General features: G+C 41.6%; 1 protein-coding gene across 3 annotated transcripts in view; it reads left to right on the top strand.

Annotated features, from left to right (window-relative positions):
- Tulp4 (TUB like protein 4) overlaps window positions 1-22201 on the top strand; it is a 140767-nt gene that overhangs the window by 11405 nt on the left and 107161 nt on the right. For all 3 annotated transcript variants that reach the window (XM_070010540.1, XM_070010541.1, XM_070010542.1), the window contains exon 2: window positions 19654-21804. In XM_070010540.1, the coding sequence (XP_069866641.1) occupies window positions 21553-21804 (252 nt within the window). In that variant the 5' untranslated portion in view covers window positions 19654-21552. The remainder of the gene's footprint in view (window positions 1-19653; window positions 21805-22201) is intronic.

Genomic DNA, 22201 nt, shown 5'->3' with positions numbered 1-22201 from the left:
TAATTCTTAATACCATATGACTGATATTATTATTACTATTTTCTCAGTCCTGGAGTTTGAACTCAAAGCTTTTTTTGTTTGTCATTCATGGGGCTTGAACTCTGGGCATGGGTGCTGTCCCTGAGCTCTTTCACTCAAGGCTAACTCTCTATCACTTTGAGCTACTGTGCCACTTCTGGTTTTCTGGTGGTTAATTGGAGATAAGAGTCTCATGGCCTTCCTGCCCAGGCTGGTTTTGAACCACAATTCTCAGATCTCAGCCTCTTGAGTAGCTCGGATTACAGGCTTGAGCTACCAGTGCCTGGCATGACGTGAATTTGTAAATGCAATACCTCTTGGTGAGTATCACCCCTTTCATCGTTCCTTTCTGGTTTCTTAGAAAGTGTCTTCCTATGGAGTGTCAGAGAGGAAATGCTGAGATGCTGGTGAGAACAATCCTTTTTTTTCCTGGGCCATATGTCCCAGGTATGATGATTTTGGTCTTTATTGCAACAGCAGAGTTATTCAAGGGCTTAATACTGGGTATGCCATGAATATAATAAGCTGAAGTCAAGCTGCCCTTGCTAAGTAAAACCTTGGCTTAACTTCTAGAGTTCAGTTTGATTTGCTGAGCAGGCAATAATAGGCAATTAAGGTCCTGGTGATTGGCAAGTATGTGGAGAGAGCAAAGAAGAGCATCTTTGCTTGAAGTTCTGTCAAGAAAACATCATCTTATTCTCTGTATGTGTATGTGTGTGTGTGTGCATGTCGTATATGTGTACACGTGTGTTGAAGGCTACCTTAGGAGTAATTTGTGCATGGTCTGTCATTCTCCTTATCTTAGATTATTTAAATTGAAAAATTGTAGGAAAGGCATTTATGGTAAGGTTATAATGACAGAATACATAGTGTCATTGTATATAACATTTTAAGGACATATTAATATATCTCAAATTGAAATTTTAGCATCTTCAAAAGTTTCTTCCAGGTCTGATATAATATGATCTAGTCTAATTCTTATACATATTAGCAAAACTGGATTCCATCCCAGTATAATCAGGCAGGGAACTTGTCTGAACCATGAGTGGAACTGCAGTGAAAAACTACATTATTCCTGTGGTTATATTAGAATGTGACTTTTGTTAATTAGTGGAGTTATAATGGGACTCCCTTCCCCCTATCAGCTTGAAGATGCTAATCAGTGGGCATCTAGGTAGGATTTTAGTTGTGTTTCAGAGCCTTCTGTGTAAAGGTGGGAAGAATTGGTGTTTCAGGTGGTAGCAGGTGAGACTCCTGCCAGGTTGGCATAATGGGAACAGGACTCTTCTGAGTTGCCATCTGTTTATGGCTGATAGGAAACCAGCAGTGGTTTCTGAGGAGTGAAGAGCTGTTCTCTTTATGAAATATTTAGGAATTAATAATGTTAAGACTGTACTGATCAGGTCTTTAAAATTACTGGTTAAGGGAAGTAGACTATACGGAGTGAGTTTTTGTTACTACTAAATTCAGAAGATGGCTGCTAGGATCAGCAACTCCCTAAGGAATTACACCATTTGAATTCTCCCCTGCAAATACCATACTTCAGTTAATACATTATTAATAAAACTGTATTGGCATTCAGTTAATACACTTGTGTACAACCCAGTAAGTGTTAATTTGTACAAGTTCTCTGACACTAGCTGGGTGTCCTACAGCTCAATTCAATTTTCTGTCCACTTGGATTTACTGTCAGACCCATAGGTAGGACTCAGTCTCTACAAGGGGCTGTTCACCTGGCATATGCTAGCTGAAGATCTTGAAAGGTACCTTCTGACCAAGTGGCTGTACATTTTGGGATTCCCACCACTTTGCCATGTTGGATAATTTGAATTTGCTGTTAGCACTTCCTATGATAAAGTATACAACTCAGCAACAGCCAAATGGAGGAGACAGAAGGCAGACATTGAGACAGTCCTGACTACTGAGAGCCCTTGTCTTCCTGTGGAGACCTGACATATCCGTCAACCGGGAAGTTCTTCAAGTTGCAGTGTGCAGAGCATGGGATCCTATCATCTCATTGACTCCTTGACTAGGTTCAGTCTTCTGCCCTTCTTCTTCAGAGAAGACGGGTAGAGTTAAAAGTTCCAAATCTAATCACATGCTAAATGTTTCTGGGATGGTTAGTCTTTCCAATGAAATTTTCTTAGGGCCTAGTTTGCATTGCTTTATTACCACAGGCTCAAGTCTGGGCCAGTCATGATTTAGGTTGGCCTTGCGTTCTTTCTAGAAGTTTTGGAGGATCTTAAGTTGTGAATGTTTAAGCTTTCTGCACAAGGATAGCTGATGCTGTAGCAGATTCACCTAGGTGGAATGAGGAGATAAGATTCTAGGAAGAGCTCTGGGAAAGCCAACATTTGACTAAGGGGGTAGATGCTGAGAGGATGAAGAATGACTCCTAAAGTAGAAGGAAAATAAGGCGAGCTACATGTCATAGAAGCCAGGTAGAAAGTATATTTCTAGACCAGTGTTTTGCATTAAAATTTCCTATATCTATATTGCCTAATAAGGTAGCTGTCAGACATATGCCTTTATTGAGCAGTTGAAAAGTAGCAAGTAGAACTGCAGCAAATTTACATTTTTATTTAATTGTATTTAAATGGCCAGACATGGCTAGTAGCCGCAATTTTGTAGTGTATGACAGGACATGGTCAGCAGGTTAAGAAGGTTTTTCCTCTCAGCAACAGGGCTTTAGGGCTGGAGTTTTGGGGTTACTTAACGACTATTTTCCACTGGAAATGGCTCAAGAACCAAGTAAATGTCTTGGACCTTAGAGCTAGAATCCTCCTCCTCCTCCTCCTCCTCCTCCTCCTCCTCCTCCTCCTCCTCCTCCCCCCTCCCCCCCCGTCGGTTGTGGGGCTTGAACTCTGGGCCTGAGTGCTATCCCTTCTTCTTCTAATTCTTCTTCTTCTTTTTTTTTTTTGGTTGTTTTTTTTTTGTTTTTGTCGGTTGTGGGGCTTGAACTCTGGACCTGACCTGAGTGCTGTCCCTGAGCTCTTCAGCTCAAGGCAAGCGCTCTGCCACTTGAGCCACAGAGCTACTTCAGTTTTGGTGGTTAATTGGAGATAAGAGTCTCACAGACTATCCTGCCCAGACTGGCTTTGAACTGTGATCCTCAGATCTCAGCCTCTTGAGTAGCTAGAATTATGGATGTGAGCTACTGGTGCCCAGTTAGAATCTAGTTCTTTATCATCAAATATTCATTGAACATAAAAAAGAGACAGTTATTATTTGATTAATGAAGTGTCTAAAAAATCCAGGCACAGGACACTTAATTCCTTTAGTGTCAGTGTATCAGTGAATGTTAAGTTTGGCTGCATACAACAGAAAGTTTAAGTGGATGCACATTCACTTTTACATAAGGGATGTGTATTCCCCTTTCATGTGCAAGTCTCAGGCTAGACTGCTCTTGATTTGTGGTTTCTTGGTCATAAGGGTTCCAAGATGCCTGTGTCTCTTTCACCATCTTTTGAATCAGAGTTATTAAAAAGCAACGGGCTGGTGGAGTGCTTATAACCACACTAAGTCCATGTTGGAAGATGAGGGAGAGGGAAGGGCAAAAGGATTGGTATTCTCGGCAAGACAGAACTTTGTGGAAAGAACAGCAACCTGACCATCAGGAAAACTTACCTAGAGAGAGACAAGGGTGGAAAATTAGTTTTTTATGTGGACATTTTGCTGCCCCAAGTAAAACAGTGGTTCTGTTCAACAGGAAGAAAGGGACAGTGTATGTTAGGCCAGAAATCTATACCAGGGTGGGGAAGGGGTGAGCCTTCACCCAGAGGAGAGAAACCCCAGTCCTCTTGTTTCTGGAATCCGTCTGGAACGCACCTGCTGCTGCAGACACTGCGCCATTGTCCATTGGCATCTACAGACTTTTCTGAAAAGCCTCGCACATTCGCTCAGCTTTTACAAGACCCCCTTCATCTCTCATTTTGGTTCTCAGGGCATTCCAGAGACCCTAGTTGTGGACTGCCTGCTCTGTAGGTTCAGGGCAGTGGTAGCCAGCCTAAAACATCTCTAAATGTTCCCTAGGAGAATGGTGAGTTACCAGAGGCAAATTCCCAGGGTAGTATCTCAGCCCACCCAGGCCTCAGGCCAGCTGGTAACTCACCCCTTTCCAGGGGACTGTGCTGTGTGCTGTGGAGACTCAAGGCAGGTGAGTTCCTTGACCTTGCAGGAGTTTATGTTGTTTTCTTAAAGGGAATTGAATTCATTTCCCACGCCATTCTCTTAGTCCTTCTCAGTAAGGATATAGAATAATATGAGAGAAGCCTAGAAGGTGGTGTTCTAGGAAGCATGTACAGATTTCTGAATGAGTCAGAATGGAAAGAATGGAAGAGAGAAAAGCTCTCCCTTAATGACATCATTTGGATATGAAATCACCTTGCTTTTCAGGAGTAGATAGTTGTGGAAATTTTATAGTTTGTTTTGCTTTTGAGATAGATATTGGAGTTAAGCATTGCTCTGCTGGGTTTTCTGGTTATATTTCTCACTAGCTATGTCACTTCCGAATCACTTCTCCTGTTTCTCCTGTGAAGAGGGAGTTACATGGACTATTGGGCATGTTTTGTGTGAGGGAATGCATGATCTTTAAAAATATTACCTTATCATGAATAATATGTATTATATGGAGGTTGAGGGCAAAGATGTCAAAGGATATGTTTATGTCTCCTACCTGTCTTAATATAAATTGTTCATGGTACTTTAGAAACCTGCTGGAGTTTGTGCTAGAGATACTTGTATGTTGACGCAAGCTCATTTGTTTAGCCTTTCAACAACGAGTACATGAAGCATTCAGCATTCTTGGATTTAGTAGTCTGGATTTGAACACCAACAGCCCCTGAAGGGCCCTGGCTGTGGAGCTATTTCATAAGAACTAGGCACCTAAGAAATGAATGCCCTATGGGGTGAGCATAACCATTCACCCAGGATTCCAACTTCAAGTGGTTTTGTTATCCTCTGATTTATACACAATAACTCCTGAACTGCTAAAGACTATCTTAAAAAGAAAGTTGGTTATTTTTTTCTGAACTGCTAAAGAAAGTTTGTTCTTTCTTTGTGAAAAATGCTACAGAAAATAAAGGCAATTATTAAATATTATTAATGGAAGTGAAGATTCTGAGAATGTGAGTTATAGTTTTGGCTTCTATAAAAGACAAGCTGGGTGATATGACTCATACCTGTAATCCTAGCTGCTTGGGAGGTAGAGATCTGGAGGATTGCAGTTCAAGGCCAACCTGTGCAAAAATTCAGTGAGACTCTATCTCAACAAAAAAAGTTGAGTGTTGTGGGAGCATTTTTTTTTTTTTTTGTCCATAGTGGGGCTTGAATTCTGAGCCTGGGCACTGTCCCTCAGCTCTTTAGCTCAAGGTGAGTGCTCTACCACTTGAACCACAGCGCTACTTCCAGTTTTCTGGTGGCTTATTGGAGATAAGAGTCTCACAGACTTTCCTGCCCGGGCTGGCTTTGAACCATGATCCTCAGATCTCAGCCTCCTGAGTAGCTAGGATTACAGATGTTAGCCACTGGTGCCCAGCTTGTGGGAGCATTCTTAAAATCCCAGTTACATGGGAGGCCATTTAAATAGAAGGATCTTGGCATAGGCCAATCCTGGGCAAAAATGTGAAATTCTGTTAAAAAAAATAAAGCAGCTGGCACCAGTGGCTCGTGCCTGTAATCCTAGCTACTCAGGAGGCTGAGGTCTGAGGATCAAGGTTCAAAGCCAGTCCTGGCAGGAAAGTCCATGAGACTCATATCTCCAATAAACCACCAGAAAACCTGAAGTGGAGCTGTGGCTCAAGAGGTAGTGCTCGCCTTGAGCTGAAGAGCTGAGGACAGTGCCCGAGCCCAGAGTTCAAGTCCCACAACCGACCCCCAAAAAAAGAAAAGCAAAAAAGGTTTGAGAGTATGGCTCCAGTGATAGAGTGCCTGTCTAGCAAGTACGAGGTCCTGAGTTCAAACCCAGTATAGACCCTCTTTCCCCCTGAAAAAAAAAATGGACATTACATTTGGTAGCACCATGGGTAATACTAGTGAATCTATTTTTAAAACAATGTTTTAAGACTTGATTTAAGAGGCTTGATGAGAGGAGATCCATCTGCTCAGACCCAATGTGGCAGCAATAACCTTCAGGAGAAGCCCAGGAGCTTCTGTAAAGGTTTAGCTGGCGTGACCAAGATGGAGGCTTCCACGGGAGGAAGGATTGAGTTAATGATTTTGGGAAACTGCGTCATTTGAAAACTTGGGAACTGATATGTATGTGTTGTCTTCTCAAACGTCCAGTTTATTTTTACATAGTGGAGTTTGATTATATTCATTTGATTTATTAATATACTTAAAACTGACTTTTTTTTTCTCCCGGAAAAATGTAGCTGGTTGTGGTTGATATCTTACTGAAGTCAGGGGGCAGGTTAGCCCCTGAATAAACATGGGAAATAGAAAATGCCTGCCCATGAAAGGCTGCCTTGATTTGTTCCTTACCCCACTAACCTCTTGTTTTAAAGGAGGAGCATTTTGCTACTGTTTGGAAGGATTTACAAACCAAAAAAGCCCTACTGTTGCATATAGGGTGTGGGAATGATATTGAGAAACACATTGTGAACATCTTTGGCTTAATCATCATTTTAGCTGTTAGTGCTATTAGTTTTAGTCATTTTCTGTATATTGCCAAATTGCTTTCTGGAAATACTAGAATTGGAGAGCACTCCTCATTTGCACGTGCTAAGCGACTGGAATACTGCAAAGTCTCCTCCAAATCTCTGGCTCTGTCCTTTTGAAATTGAATTTCAGTTTGGTCATTTGTCATTTCCTCTAGAAATCCTGGAGTCTGAGAACAGACAGTTGGCCTGGATTTATACTTCATTTTGTTCTCATTAATCACATTTTTTTTTCTATTTTGAAGCAAGACAGCTATATAATGAAAATTGCTGTTGTTCTTTCTTGTTTGTTTTTTGGAGACAGGGTCTCACTATGTAGTCTGGGCTGACCTTGAACTTGTAATCCTTCTACCTCAGTCTCCCAAGTGTTGTGATTAGAGTGTGTGTCAAGCTGTTAACCTTAGTTCTTTAATAGCCTGGTGAGGTGGTTTGGTTTTCTAGAACTAGAGTTTGAACTCAGTCTTGTGCGTGCTAGGCATTTGTTTTGTTTTGTTTTGTTTTGTTTTTGTCAGTCATGGGGCTTGAACTCTGGGCCTGGGCGCTGTCCCTCAGCTCTTCAGCTCAAGGCGAGCACTCTACCACTTGAGCTACAGCGCCACTTCCATGCTAGGCATTTTTAACACTTGTATCATCCCTTCATCCAGGCTTAACCTGCTAAGTTTTTTAGGGATTAAAAAAAAATCTTTTGGAATGGGAATGTGGCTTAGTGATAAAACAGAAAAGCTGGAAGTGGCGCTATGGCTCAAGTGGGGTGGAGTGCTAGCCTTGAGCAAAAGAAGCTCAGGGACAGTGCTTAGGCCCAGAGTTCAAGTCCTACAGTCAACCAAAAAAAAAAAAAGATTTATTTCCCCCCCCCCCAATTTTTTTATTTTATTTATTTATTTATTTTTGGTCAGTCATGGGGCTTGATCTCTGGGCCTGGGCGCTGTCCCTCAGCTCTTCAGCTCCAGGTGAGTGCCCTACCACTTGAGCCACAGAGCTACTTCCAGCTTTTCTGTTGGTTAATTGGAGATAAGAGTCTCCCAAATTTCTGTTGGGCCGGCTTTAAACCTCATTCGTCAGATCTAGCCTCCTGAGTAGCTAGGATTACAGGCATGCGCCACTGGCGCTATGCCTAAAAATAAAAATCTTTTAAGTAGTTGTACAAAGGGGTTTCAAGTCAACAGATTAGTTTGTAAGTACACTAGCTTGGTAAGTTTTGATCAATTTATTTAACATTTCTAAGCATTGGGTAAAGCATTTGTAGAGTGAGGCTTTTTACCTTCTCCCTAGGAGTTGTGAATATGGGGTCAGATGTGCAGCAGGCTCCTAGTAATGTAGAGATCCTTAGTTCTTTCTTATTCTCTGCCCACTGGTTCATTATCAGAGTAAGGTCATTTATCAAGAAATATTTAGACTTTACTTACTTATTTTAGTAGTACTGGGGTTTGAGCTCAGGACCTCAAGTTCTCTGATACTTGAGCCATACCCCTTCATTCTTTTTTGCTTTATTTATTTATTTAGTTTTTCAGTTTTTTTTTTTTTTTTTTCTTTCAGATAGGGCCTCACTCTTGGCCCTGACTGGCTTTGAATCTCATTCTACCTACCTATACTTCTGTGTAGCTGGGATTACAGTTGTGTGGCTTGTTGTTTGAGTTAAGGACTTGCTAACTTGTTACTTGAACTGGCTTTGAACCATAATTCTCCCATCTTGGCCTAGTGTGAGCCACTGCAGGGGGCCCTAAACTTTAGTTTTTGTTTTCATAGTCTATTATTCTCCCTTCCCTTTTCCCTTCCCTTCCCTCCCCTCCCCTCCCCTCCCCTCCCCTACCCTCCCCTTCCCTTCTCTCCCCTCGCCTTCCCCCTTTCTTCCTCCTCCTTCCCTTCTTTCCCTTCTCTCCTTTTCTCCCTTTCTCTCTTTCTCTTTCATTCTTTCCCTCTCTCCCTCCCTCCCTCCCTCCCTCCCTCCCTCCCTCCCTTCCTTCCTTCCTTCCTTCCTTCCTTCCTTCCTTCCTTTCTGTTGTTGTTGTTGTTTGTTTGTTATGGGGTTTGAACTCAGGGCCTGGGCATTGGTAGTGCCCAGCTCAGTGCTTGGACACTGAGTACCTCTTAACTACCTCCTTGGTTTTGTTTGTTTGTTTGTTTTTTGTTTTTCCTCATTTCACACTTAGCTTTTTTTTGCTGAAATAGATTCTTACATCTAAAATTAATACACATGACCTGTTGATCGATGCTTGTCCTTTTTGAGCCTTCTGTAAGCTTTCAATGTTTCTTTTTTTGGTCTAAGACCTACATTCAAACCTAGTACCTGACACTTGCGCTCATTGGCTGGCACTCTGTCAACTGAGCCATGCCTCCAACTCCATCAACATTTCTACCTGCAGTTCTGGATCATTTACTTGTGAAATCATTTCCGCATTAGACGTAGCCTATTCGAGGCTTCCATTAGATTTAAATGTAGTAATTTTGAATCAGATTGCCTTCACTTTTGTCTCAGTTTATATAGCAGCATACTATAAATATGTAATGTAATTAGTTTTATTTAATATAAGCAGTTTTGCAGAAGTCTCTGCTCTGTTCTATTTTGTTTCATCATCAATTGTTGCTTATTATATGGTAGTCAAAAAAGCATTTAAAGACTAGTCAGGTGGGCTGCTATTTTGGTCCAGCTTCCTCAAGTGTGACATGACTCATGGGAGGGTAAAGAAAAGTCTTTGTACAGGAGTTCGTTCTGCCTTCCCTTTCCCTTTTTCCCTTTCCCTTTCCCTTTCCCTTTCCCTTTCCCTTCCTTCCTTCCTTCCTTCCTTCCTTCCTTCCTTCCTTCCCCCTCTCTTTCTCTTTTTCTTTCTTTCTCTCTCTCTTTCTCTCTCTCTTTCTCTCTCTTTCTTTCCTTTCTTTCTTTCTTTTTCTTTCTTTCTTTTTTTCTTTCGTCGGGCTTTAACTCTGAGCTCTTCAGCTCAAGACTAGCACTCTACCACTTCAGCCACAGTGCCACTTCTGGCTTTTTCGGCTTATGTGGTACTGAGGAATTGAACCCAGAGCCTCGTGCATGCAAGGCAAGCACTCAACCACTGAGCCACCTTCCCAGCCCCTGTTCATTTTCTTAGTGTTGGCCAGTCTAACTGGGATGAGATGAACTCTCAAGTTGGTTTAATTTGAATTTCCTTTACGGCCAAGGATGTTGAGCATTTCCTTTATGTGTTTATTGGCCATTCTTACTTCTTTTGAGAATTCTTTATTTCCTTTGCCTGTTTATTGATTGGTTTATTAGTTATGAGGGGGTTAATTTTTCGAGCTCCTTGTATATTTTGGATATTAGGCCTTTGTTGAATGTATTGCTGGTAAAGATTTCTTAGTCTGTTGATTGTGTTCTGGTTTAGCAAATATGTCCTTTACTATGCAGAAACTTTTGATGTAAAGCCATTTGTCAAGTCTCTCTCCTGTTTGCTATGACCCTGGGGTCTTTTCAAAAGTTCCTACTTATGCCTATAAGTTCTAATGTTTCCCCTCCATCTTGGAGTAGTTTTCAAAATTTCAGATTTGACATTGAGGCCTCTGATCCACTTTGAGTTGATATTAGTGCATGATGACAAACAGGGAACCAATTTTAGCTTTGTACATTTGGATGTCCAGTTTTCCCAACACCAATTATTGAAGAGACTATCTTTTTTTCCACCATACATTTTTGGATCCTTTGTATATCTCTGTAATAGAGCTTGAGGTCTGAGAGTGTGATACCACCAGCATTGCTTTGTTTTGCCTGAAATTGCTTTGGCTATTCAAGGTCTTTTGTTGTTCTATTTGATATTTTCTTTTTCTGTATTTGCTTTTGCTTTCTCCATAGAAGTACTTGAAAGGGTAGTTTTGAGTCAAGTGTAAATGCATTCCTATTGTGAAATAAAATGTTCTGAAAAGTTGGATTTTAAAGGTAGAAAACTCTGGGCATGCACTTGATCCCAGGAGTATGGGGCCAGCCTGCAACAGAGAAAGACTCTCAAAAAGCAAACCAAAACAAGTTAGAAGGCATTAAGAATAAATTTCGCCAAGGGAACTTATGAAATGCCACATTTGAAAATTTACAGAATTAGCTTCAGGTGAGTCAAAGTCTGCACAGAGGATGGTGTGTAGCTCATTAAAAGAACTTATTGGAGGCAATTGTGCAGTAAGGTTTTAAAAATATTTGCAGACAAAAAGATCTTTCATATTTCTAGATTAGAAATTTAGGAATGAATTTGGGAAGGAGTAAACAGTTGCCAAGAATTTAGTTCCATTATTGCTAATCAAATGTTATCACTGCCCCTAAGAAGTGATAGTTTGGTAGGGAAGAAGACCTTATCTATTAGAGATTAATTCAAGGGGCTGAGTGTCATCTGATATGAAAACAGATGATTTTCAGGTATCTGGACAAGAATTTTTAAGATGGTGTTACTGGTCAACATTTTTGCCACCTCTCCCTTCAAGCCTTCCTCCTAAATGACTATGACATTATTAATAACTAAGAACTCTTGTTCTATAGATAATGGTATTAATGGCTCACATTTGTTAAATACTTAGTTATATGCTTAGTGATGAGCATAGTGAGGGGCAGGATAGAGATGGAGAGAAAAGAATCTGGTGAAAAACAATAGGAAGAAGGAGATGGAAAGAAGGGAAGAGGAAACCAACAGAGAGATCCTGAAGAGAGCTTACAAAGATGTTTTTGTTTGTTTATGCCACTGGGATTGAACCCAAGGTCTCAGATTTGTTAGGCAAGCACTCTACCATTGAGCTGTGCTTCTAGCCCTTTAAGTTTTGTTTTTGAAATAAGGTCTTGGCTAACTTTGCTCAGGCTGGCCTCTGCTCCCAAGTAGCAGGGAGTGTAAGCTGACACACATTTATCATACCTCCTACCCCAATTGCTCTCTGAGATTTTGTAACAATCCTTATTTTGCAGATGGTCAAACTGAGACCTTGAGTGGTAAATAACAGCTCCTGTCATGCAGGAAGTATGAAGTCATAGGGCTGGAATTTGAAGTCAGGCAGTCAGCTTCCAGATCTCCTTTCTCAAGCTGCTTCCCAGGTTTGTAGAGTTTTGGTCAAAAACAGGAATGAGACAGTTCAGTTTGTGTGACTTTAGTATGGTAGATGCATAGTTATTGCCTATTTTATCTTTGATCAAGCCAATAAACAGGGGAAGCAATAGATGCATGTTTAAGATATTGACAAAGAACTTAGGGACCTTTATTGAATTTACAGATGCCTAGGAAACTTAGAACTTGGCTTTGGGAATCTAGTCTTAACCTTGACTCTTTTTTTTTTTTGTCTGTGGAGAAAATAGGGGTCTTAGTCAATAAGGTAAATCCCTCAATAAGGGACTTACCCAGGACCTCATTGGCACTTGATCTTGGATCTTTTGTCTCTGATATGAAGTGTTTTCCATTCCTCTATGATGTCCTTGGAAAGCAGTGTTGTAAAAAAAAGTCTGTAAGAAAGTTAGGTCTAATCTGGGTGTTGAAGGTTTGTGCCTCTAATTCTAGCTACTCGGGAGGCTGACACTTGCAGGATCAGGATTAGAAGCCAGCCTGTGCATAAAAGTCTCAGAGACTTCCTTCATTTAATCAGCAAAAAGCTAGTCAAAAATATGGTTCAAATGGTAGGACACCAGAAAAGCAAGCAAGCTAAACAAGCATGAGACCCTGAGTTCAAAGTCTTGGCAAAAAGCAGAGGGAGGAATAAAAGAGAGATAGACATAGAGACCTAGTTGAAAGCAGTTCATGAGGTGCTAAAAAATGTCTTTATCGAGACCACAACCTTCAGCTAACCACATCCAATGTTCTTCATCCATATGACTCAGAGGTGGCTTGCTCTCTGCTTAGGAGTAAGGACTCACTCTCCCCTGGTTTCCTACTTCCTTTTCACTCTTAGTCAGACTTCTCAGTTGGCTCCTCCAACTCTACCTGGCATCTGATGTTGTGGTTCTAATGTTGGGGTTCTAATGTTGGGGTTCTATAGAGTTCACCACTAAGTCCTTTCTTCCATTGTCTTCCTTTCTTTCTCTGAATTCTTTTCTGGCCAACTAACTCATCTTTATGTCAATGATTTTTTTTTTTTTTTTGGCCGGTCCTGGGGCTTGAACTTGGGCCTGGGCACTGTCCCTCAGCTCTTCAGCTCAAGGGGAGCACTCTACCGCTTGAGCCATAGTACCACTTTTGGTTTTCTGGTGGTTAATTAGAGTTAAGATTCTCATGAACTTTCCTGCCCTGGCTGGCTTTGAACCTTGATTCTCAGATCTCAGCTTCCTGAGTAGCTAGAATTATAGACGTGAGCCACCAGTGCCTGGGTAATAATTCTTAAGTTAGTATTTAGACTAAACTCCTTGGATGTTCAGATTCGGATGTTTAACTACTAATATATCCTGCTGCTTACTATTGCATGACTCCCAAACATGGAAAAGTTAATATCTGAATGGAACCTATGAAATCATAGGCTCTCTTGCTCTGTTGTAACAACTCCCCCATCTATCCCATTTGATCAACTCGGAACTATTCATAAGAAGACTAGCTGACACTTTCTGAGAGTTTATTACATGCTAGGCATTGTCTTAAAAGTATAACATAGATTGGGTAGAGCTCAGTAGTAGAGCACTTGCCCAGCATGCAGCCCAGGATTTAGCCTCCAGTACTACTACAAAAAGCAAAAAAAGAATAGATAACAAATTTATCTACTTAGTCCTAACAATGTATCATGAGGTTGATGGTAATAATAGTAGTGGTAATTGTTATTGATTATTATAGCTGCTAGTGTGTATTAGACATTGAATTATTTACAACACATCTATTGTGTTATCCTCAACACAGAAGCACATAGAGGTTAAAGCTATTTGCTCTAGGCCCCCTCCGCTGCTACATGGAAAAGCTTACTGTGATTATCTGATTTTCTCATATCTAGTTCATCAAATGTTCTGTGGATTCTAATTCCAAACCACATCCCCAGGTTGCTGTGTACTTCTCCCCTCTAGGAAACATCCTAACTCAGGCTAGCACTGGCTCTCATCTGTGTGTTCTACCTATGCTTTCTGTTTTCATTTTGCTTTCTTTGTTCTTTTCTACACATCAGTGATACTGGGTATAAGGTAGAAATAAAAATATCCTTAAAACTTTAGTGGTTTCCCACTATACTCATAATAAAGCATATGTTCTTTTCTGTGGCCTCTGAGACTTCTCATAATTCCCCCCCCCCAAACCTCCCAATCTTTTCCTGTATCATCTTATGTGCCAGCCTTTCCCACCTCAGTTATCTCTCCCCCCCCATTAGAATGCAAATTCCCTGAGGCTGGATTGTAGTACTTGTTGCATTCCAGTTAGAAAATATGTTCTGAGTCCCAAAGATCTGAATCTTCTGCAGAGTAGAATACAACCACTCACTAAGTTGTAGGATGTTGTGGGGTCTGGACACTGCCCATGAGCTTTTTTGCCTAAGGCTAGTGCTCTGCCACTAGAACCACAGCTCCAATTCTGGCTTTTTGATGGTTAATTGTAGATAAGAATCACACTAACTTTCCTGCCCAAGCTGCCTTCAAATAGAGATCCTCAGATCTCAGCCACCTGAGTAGGATTACAGATGTGAGCCATTGGCAAAACTCTGTGTGTGTGTGTATATGTGTGTCTGTGTCTCCATTGGCAAAACTCTGTGTGTGTGTGTGTGTGTGTGTGTCTGTGTGTCTGTGTGTCTGTCTGTCTGTCTGTCTGTCTCCTGGGGCTTGAACACAGGGCCTGGATAAGTATTTTTTGCATGTTTGGTGCTTTACTACTTGAGCCACACCTCCACTTGGAAATGCTTGTATTTTTCTGCCACCTCCTGGAACTCCAGGACATTTGCAACTGCATTTTTTGGTTGCTCTTCTCTAATCCCAGCCATCTTTCTTCTGTGCTAAATAAGCTACTTGAATTTTCTCCTAAACCTGACAGCTTTGAGAGTGAGAGAGGGAAGCAGCCAGCATAGCTCACAGATCAGGGCCAGTCTGAGCCTCCAAGTGTCTGACCACATCCTTGCCTGTGATAGGCCAGCTGTTAAGGTGACCTTCATGCCTCAATCTGAATTTCACCACCTCAGTACAACCTGGCACCGGGTTGCATATTGAGTACCAAGTCTAGCCAGAAAGTCACAGTCACAACTCTAGCTGTCTCCATGTCTTTCCTAACCCACTGCTGATACTTTCATGACAGCATATTGACTCATTCCCTTCCATTACATATTTCCATCTCCTAAAGTACCATGATTTTTTAGTACTGCCTTATAAAAGTAAGCTTTCAGTACATGAACCTTTGGTAGAGGGGAGGAAAACATACTCAAATCATAGGAACACAATGGAGTACAAAATGCAAAGTACAAAATTATTAGTGTCACCCCTAGTTGCATGAGGAGTATCTTTTGGGGAGTCAGCAAGCTCATAGTGACAGATGGTGGTTTTCCAGAATTCTAATTTTATTTTGAAAGCTCAGTTTTTGTCATTGACAATAAATATAAAAAGGCAGGTTCACTTTGTTCACATTCAAGAAAATATTTACTGAATGCTAAAACTATAATTGGTCATTCATTCTTTCTGTTAAGCCCAGTATACCATGAGAAAAATTTGATGAGTTTAGTTTGTAACACAAACTTTAGTACAAATGCTTTTCCTCAGGATTACCATGTACTTTAGCAATCACATCTTTATGATTGCTATTTTAGAACATAGCATATTTAAGCCTTAAATGTAAAACTCAGTATTTAATCAAATTAATAATTTTTAATGCTGCCAAGGGTGGTAACATGAAGCTATATCCTAGTTCCTCACAAGACCAAGATTAGAATATGTAAATTCAAGGCCAATCTGGGCCTACACTGTATCTTAAAACTTTTATTTTTCTTTGCAGTACTGGGGATTGAACCCAGGGCCTTTGGATATTAGGCAAAGTTCTACTGCTGAGCTACAGCCCAGACATAAGATTGAAATTCTAGCATTAGTTTTTTTCCTATTAGCTTTCTGCATTTACCTAGCACACATCTTAACCACTAATCAGCTGAATTTTGGGTGATACTTCATTTCAGGTTTGAACCCAGAACTTCACACTTATTCAGTGTGCTTGTTCTGGTGTTCTACTACTTGAGTCACACCTTAAGCCTTGATTTTTTTCTTTTGGTTTGTTTGGAGATGGAGTCTTTTTTTTTTTTTTTTTTTTTTTTTTGCCGGCCGTGGGGCTTGAACTCTGGGCTGGGCGCTGTCCCTCAGCTCTTCAGCTCAAGGCGAGCGCTCTACCACTTGAGCTACAGCGCCACTTCCGGTTTTCTGGTGGTTTATTGGAGATAGGAGTCTCACGGTCTCTCCTGCCCGGGCTGGCTTTGAACCGCGATCCTCAGATCTCAGCCTCCTGAGTAGCTAGGATTACAGGCGTGAGCCACCAGCGCCCGGCTTTGGAGATGGAGTCTTATGGACTTCTCTGCCTGAGCTGGCTTTGAACTGTGATCTTCTGGATTTCAGACTCCCAAGTAGCTAAGATTATAGGTCTGAGCCACCACTTGGCTTAATCCCTTTTTTTTTTTTTTTTTTTTTGTCTGTCATGGGGCTTGAACCTGGGGCTTGGGTGCTGTCCCTGAGTTCTTCAGCCCAAGGCTGCTGCCCTACTGCTTGAGCCACAGCACCACTTCTTTTTTCTGGTGGTTAATTGGAGATAAGAGTCTTATGGACTTTTCTGCTTGGGCTGGATCCTCAGATCTCAGCCTCCTGAGTTTCTAGGATTATAGGTGTAAGCCACTGGCACCTGGCTGGCTTAATTTCTTTTAAACTGCTGGATTAAGGACATTCTGTAGTTAACTTTTTTTTTTTGGGTCTGGTCGTGGGGCCTGAACTCTGGGCCTGGGCACTCAGGCTAGTGCTCTACCATTTGAGCCACAGCACCACTTTGGGCTTTTTTCTTTTTCCTTATGTGGTGCTGAGGAATCGAACTCAGGGCCTCATGCATGCAAGGCGAGCGCTGTACCACTGAGCCACCTTCCCAGCCCTCTGTAGTTAACTTAAAAAAGAATCCATGGACTAGGCAGGCACAGTGACTTGTACCTGTAATCCCATTCACTGAGGAAGTACATATTAGGAGGATCATGGTTTGTGGCCAGCCTTGGCAAAAAAAAAGTTAGTGAGGTACTATCTCAATAAGAATGGTATAAATGGGGCTGGGAAGGTGGCTCAGCGGTAGAGTGCATGCCTTGCAAGCATGAGGCCCTGGGTTCGATTCCTCAGCACCACATAAATAGACAAAGCCAGCAAGAATGGTATAGTTAGCTGGGCGTCGGTGGCTCACGCCTGTAATCCTAGCTACTCAGGAGGCTAAGAGCTGAGGATTGTGGTTCAAAGCCAGCCCAGGCAGAGAAGTCTGTGAGACTCATATCTCCAATAAAGCACCAGAAAACCTGAAGTGGTGCTGTGGCTCAAGAGGTAGAGTGCTCGCCTTGAGCGGAAGAGTGCAGGGCAGCACCCAAGCCCAGAGTACAAAGCCCCATGACTCCCCTCACTCCCCCCCCCCACACACACAAAGAATGGTGTAGTTGCCTAGTTTGCATACTATGGGAGAGGCCAGGTTGGGTAGTTTGAAGTTATCCCCAGATATGAGTAAAGCAGTGTAGGGCTAGAGAGTGGCTCAAGTAGTAGAATGCCTCCCTAGCAAGCTTGAGACCCTGAGTTCAAACTCCACGACTGCACTTCTCAGAAAATCCATGTACTGCTGGTACAACTGATACTTCTCCATTGATTTAGTAATGTTGCAGATATGAGTGGACAGTCCTCACATAGTAATTCCACACCTGAATGTGTGCATTAGACACATTTCTCACAATTCCTGCAGGGTCCAGATATATGCAGATATTTATAGCAGCATCCTTCACATTTGCCAGAAACTGACTTTTGGTAAAACACACACACATACATGCACACATACACGTACACACACACGCACGCATGCATGCACACACGCGCGCGCGTACACACACGATGGTAACTAGAGTAATCTATATGTAAGAATGCATAGCATAACAACCTCAATATTGTAGATCTTAGACATGTCAAAAATTTTCTTAGAGCTGACAGTTTGATCACCATTGGCTTTTATATCATAGATACAAATGAAAGAATGGCCTTGTATTATGATGAAAGTAGTTTTCCTAAAAGGATCTTGCAGAAACTTGATCCTATCAGCCAGTGGTTCCTCTCACTGGCAGAATTAGTATTTCTTGGAACTTTATTAGAAATGCAGACACCCTGGCCTTGCCCTTCAGTGTCTGGAAAAATTAACCACTGCACTTCTGACAGATCACTTTGAGGGCCCCTTGGATGGGGGCAGAGTGGGGAATTTTCGAGGATGTGACGTGGGCCTGCTTGTTAGGTAGTCGGAAGAGGGATAGGATAGATATACTAGAGATACATTCTCTAAAACTTTATTGCCAGTCAATAACTTAAAAGGTGAGAAAACATTTGTGCTTTGCTCTGTTTGTTGCCTGCTATCTGAGCTTTTAAAAGTCCTTACTGCTGGCGTGATGGCTCAAGTGGTAGAGCATGAGCCTTGAGCTGAATTGTTCAGGGACAGCTCCCAGGCCTAGAGCTCAAGCCCCACGACTGACCAAAAAAAAAAAAAAAAGAGATCTTTCATGTGATTGTTTCTAACATATTTATAAGATTATGTCTTTGTTGCCTTGTATGTCCCTCCCCCATGGAATAAACCCTGCTTTCACTATATATGATGTTGGTATATGTGGAGGGGAAGGGAAAAAACTGTTAAAACAGGGATACAGGAGGACCCATTGCAACAATGAGATATACAAGTGGTTATGTCGAAAAATGAACTTTAAGCCGGGCGCCGGTGGCTCACGCCTGTAATCCTAGCTTACTCAGGAGGCTGAGATCTGAGCATCACGGTTCAAAGCCAGCCCAGGCAGGAAAGTCTGTGAGACCCTTATCTCCAATAAACTGCTAGAAAACCGGAAGTGGTGCTGTGGCTCAAGGGGTAGAGCTCTTGCCTTGAGCTGAAGAGTGCAGGGACAGCGCCCAAGCCCAGAGTTCAAGCCCCACAACCGACCAAAAAAAGAAAAAAGAAAAATGAACTTTACAACTTTGGTGGGGGGGGGGGGACGGGGTGGGGTGGATACGAAGGGATGGGAAGGGGAAACAAAGCAGGAGGCTACAATGCTTGATAAGAAATGTGCTCATTATCCATGTAATTGTAACCCTTCTGTACAGTATTTTCACAATAAAAATATTTTTTAAAAAAGTCCTTACTGCTTTCTGTCATTAGGGATTATCTTACTGATAGTGACAAAATTAATTCAAGTAATTTGCCTGGGTCTCTTTTTAAACAAATTTCCTGCTTAAACAATGTCCAGATTCTCTGTAAGTATGAAGTCTTACATTTAGGACCAGAGTTTTAGAAAGGACAGTGTGAGCCGGGCGCTGGTGGCTCACGCCTGTAATCCTAGCTACTCAGGAGGCTGAGATCTGAGGATCGAGGTTCAAAGCCAGCCCGGGCAGGAGAGACCGTGAGACTCCTATCTCCAATAAACCACCAGAAAACCGGAAGTGGCACTGTAGCTCAAGTGGTAGAGCGCTTGCCTTGAGCTGAAGAGCTGAGGGACAGCGCCCAGGCTCAGAGTTCAAGCCCCACAGCCGACAAAAAAAAAAAAAAAGAAAAAAGAAAAAAAAGAAAGGACAGTGTGATGCAGAAGAATGGAGCAATGATTTCATCCAGATGTAACTAGCCCTTGACAAATCTAACAAAATGAATGGTCCATGATAGTCAAATTCTTCATGTTATATGTGTTCTCAAAGTTCATGCAGCATATTCTTTTGCTATCTAAATTTTAGCAATGTAATCAATGCTCTATAGACTTTTAAGTGTAGAGATGGGTTTCTAATTTAAACTGTAGCAATTATTTTGTTAGAGCATTTATTCATTAGTATTTTAAAGTTCTTTTGTTCTATATCCTTTTTGTTTTACAGATTTGTAAAACTCCAAGATCTTCAAACAGTGATTAATCTGATGATTTCCTGAAGTGACTGGGAAAACAAGTACTTTAAGTGCAAGTGCTGGTAGAAGAATGTGTTGGTGTATATTTAAAATCCTCTCTCTATACATATGATTTACATAAGAAGAGAAACTCATTCTTATGCCATTGAGAGTTTTACAACTGATGCAAATTAATTTAAAAATCAGATGAAGCAACTTGATACCACAAGGCTCAGGAGCCTCGGGAGAAACATATCACTAATGGCCAATTTTCCATATGGTGTTCACGGGTAAAGAAAGTTTGCAAAAAGAAGAAAAAAAATTGCACAGATTAAGCCTCAGAAATACCTCTGCAGTTTAAAGAAGGAATATGAGTAGGGAAGTGTGAATTCAAACATTGCAGGTGGGATCATGCAGTGGTTTTTGCACTTTATTTTTTTATTGGGTTTGTGACTTGGACAGACTTTAAAACTCTGGACAGAAAAGTAACTTTTACTGTTACTGTGGCTTCAGAAAACAAATTTAGGTGTGATGACACAATTTTGGACAATGAACTAATTCCTTTGCTGTTTTTATTTAACTATATTTGAGGAATTTTAGTTTAATTTTTTGGCTTTCCCTTTTCTGCATCTTTAGGAGAGTTGGAATTGATAATTACAAAGTAAATATCAAGGAAAACTAAACAAAGCTGCTTTTTCCTTGGGCTAAAGGCATGAAAACAGGCCTTGCATGTGGACATGAAGACGCTTGTTATTGAAGCACGGTGACCCTCTTGGCAGATGGTACAGTCTGAAGGACTCTGATGGTGCCCTGGGTGTGTGCTGTAAGGAATTGTTCATCTTCTTGAGATGAGGAAGACTGCATATAAGAAGATTACTTGATAGATTTAATTCTGAGGTTACAGTTTTTCATTAAGATAGTAAAATACATGATCTTTAGGAGCAGAATAGTGGGGAAGTAAATAGGAAGTAAGAAAGGGAAAGGGAAAATCTTGCAGTGTAACTTGTTGGCAAGAAGATTTAGGACTTGCCCAAGGCAAGGACTTGGTCTACTTGAGTAGCGTTAGCCTCTGCCTCAGCTGAGGAAAGGGGCTAGCTTTCTAGCTCTATGGCATGGAGTTGTGTACCCACCAGTGGAAAAGTCATCCTAGGAAGCCCTGTGTTCCCTGGGGACACAGGGCCCAGCTTTGAGGTAGGGAGTTTCTGGTTCTGAACAGAAGGAAAACTGCTTTTCTTCCTAAAATTTGGACTTCTGTCTGCACAAACTCTGGTCTGTTTTGCACGGTTTGTGTGCCTTTTTTTCCCTTTATGCAATCTTTTTCAGCTGTAGCAGCAGAAATTTGTCTAGTTCAGAAAACATGCCAGCGGGTGGCTTCAGAAGGAAGATCCTGTGTATTGTGTATCTGAACTTTTGAATAGAGAACTCCAGCTAGAGGGATTCTTAAAGCCTTAAGTTACTTGAAATCTATGTATTTGCAACCCTTTGTCTCTGGAATCACATTACTCAAAACTGGAATCTCAGGCTGAATGAGAAGTTGTATAGAAAAAAGAAGAGAACTCTGTTTCTTGACCACCGCTTTCTGACAAAGCTCTTTGTCCAAAGGATCAGCACGTTCTTCCTCTTCTAACGACTTGAAAATAAAAATGGAGCTCATGTTTTTTTAGGCATTCCCTTTTCTTAACAGACTGCCATCATCTTTTATAGAGGAATTTTTTCACTATGCATTTGGTGGATCTTTATAAAATTCTGGCCTTCTAATTAGTTCTAGGTCAGTCTTAATTAAAGGGGGGAAAAGCAACAGAAGCCAACCACAAAGATAAACAAAAGAAATTGTTTCAAATTTTTCAATACTAAACTCTACTTTTTAAGTGAAATAATTTATTGAAAGAAGTATGTATGCAGCGGTGGAACATGGGCCTGTGCTTTGCAGTGACTCCAACATCCTCTGCCTGTCCTGGAAGGGGCGCGTCCCCAAGAGCGAGAAGGAGAAGCCTGTGTGCCGGAGGCGGTACTATGAAGAAGGCTGGCTGGCCACTGGCAACGGGCGCGGTGTGGTGGGGGTGACTTTCACCTCAAGCCACTGCCGCAGAGACAGGAGTACTCCACAGAGGATAAACTTCAACCTGCGGGGCCACAACAGTGAGGTCAGCTGTGATTTTGTTTTGATTTTTGTTTGGTTACTTCTGGTTGTTGAGCACAACTCCATCCCTCCCTTTCACCCCCATCCCACCACTTAAATGTCTTTTGCTTCAGTTTTAGACTTGCTGTTGTGAAGACTTGACACACAATTTCTCCCTCTCATGTCCCAGGGGCAAAGATGCTAAGGTGACAGTATATAAGGGCCTGTCCTCCTCCTGTGGGTCATTTGTCTCCCATGTCCCTGTTTTCCTCTTCCTTTCCTCTGCCTGTCTGAAAGGTCCTGAATTTGAAAGGTTCCCAGAGTGCTTTTGGACTCAATGATCTTAACTACCTGAAGCTCCTGGCCTCAACAGCAGAGTTGCCTGCCTAAGACCAAGAGTGTAAAAATCAAAATGAGAAATC

The sequence above is a fragment of the Dipodomys merriami genome, unplaced genomic scaffold, assembly GCF_024711535.1.
Source record: "Dipodomys merriami isolate MVZ:Mamm:240054 unplaced genomic scaffold, mDipMer1.0.p SCAF_8, whole genome shotgun sequence".
Classification (NCBI taxonomy): domain Eukaryota; kingdom Metazoa; phylum Chordata; class Mammalia; order Rodentia; family Heteromyidae; genus Dipodomys; species Dipodomys merriami.
The sequence above is the reverse complement of the archived record's forward strand: the minus strand, read 5'-3'. Positions and strand labels throughout refer to the sequence as shown.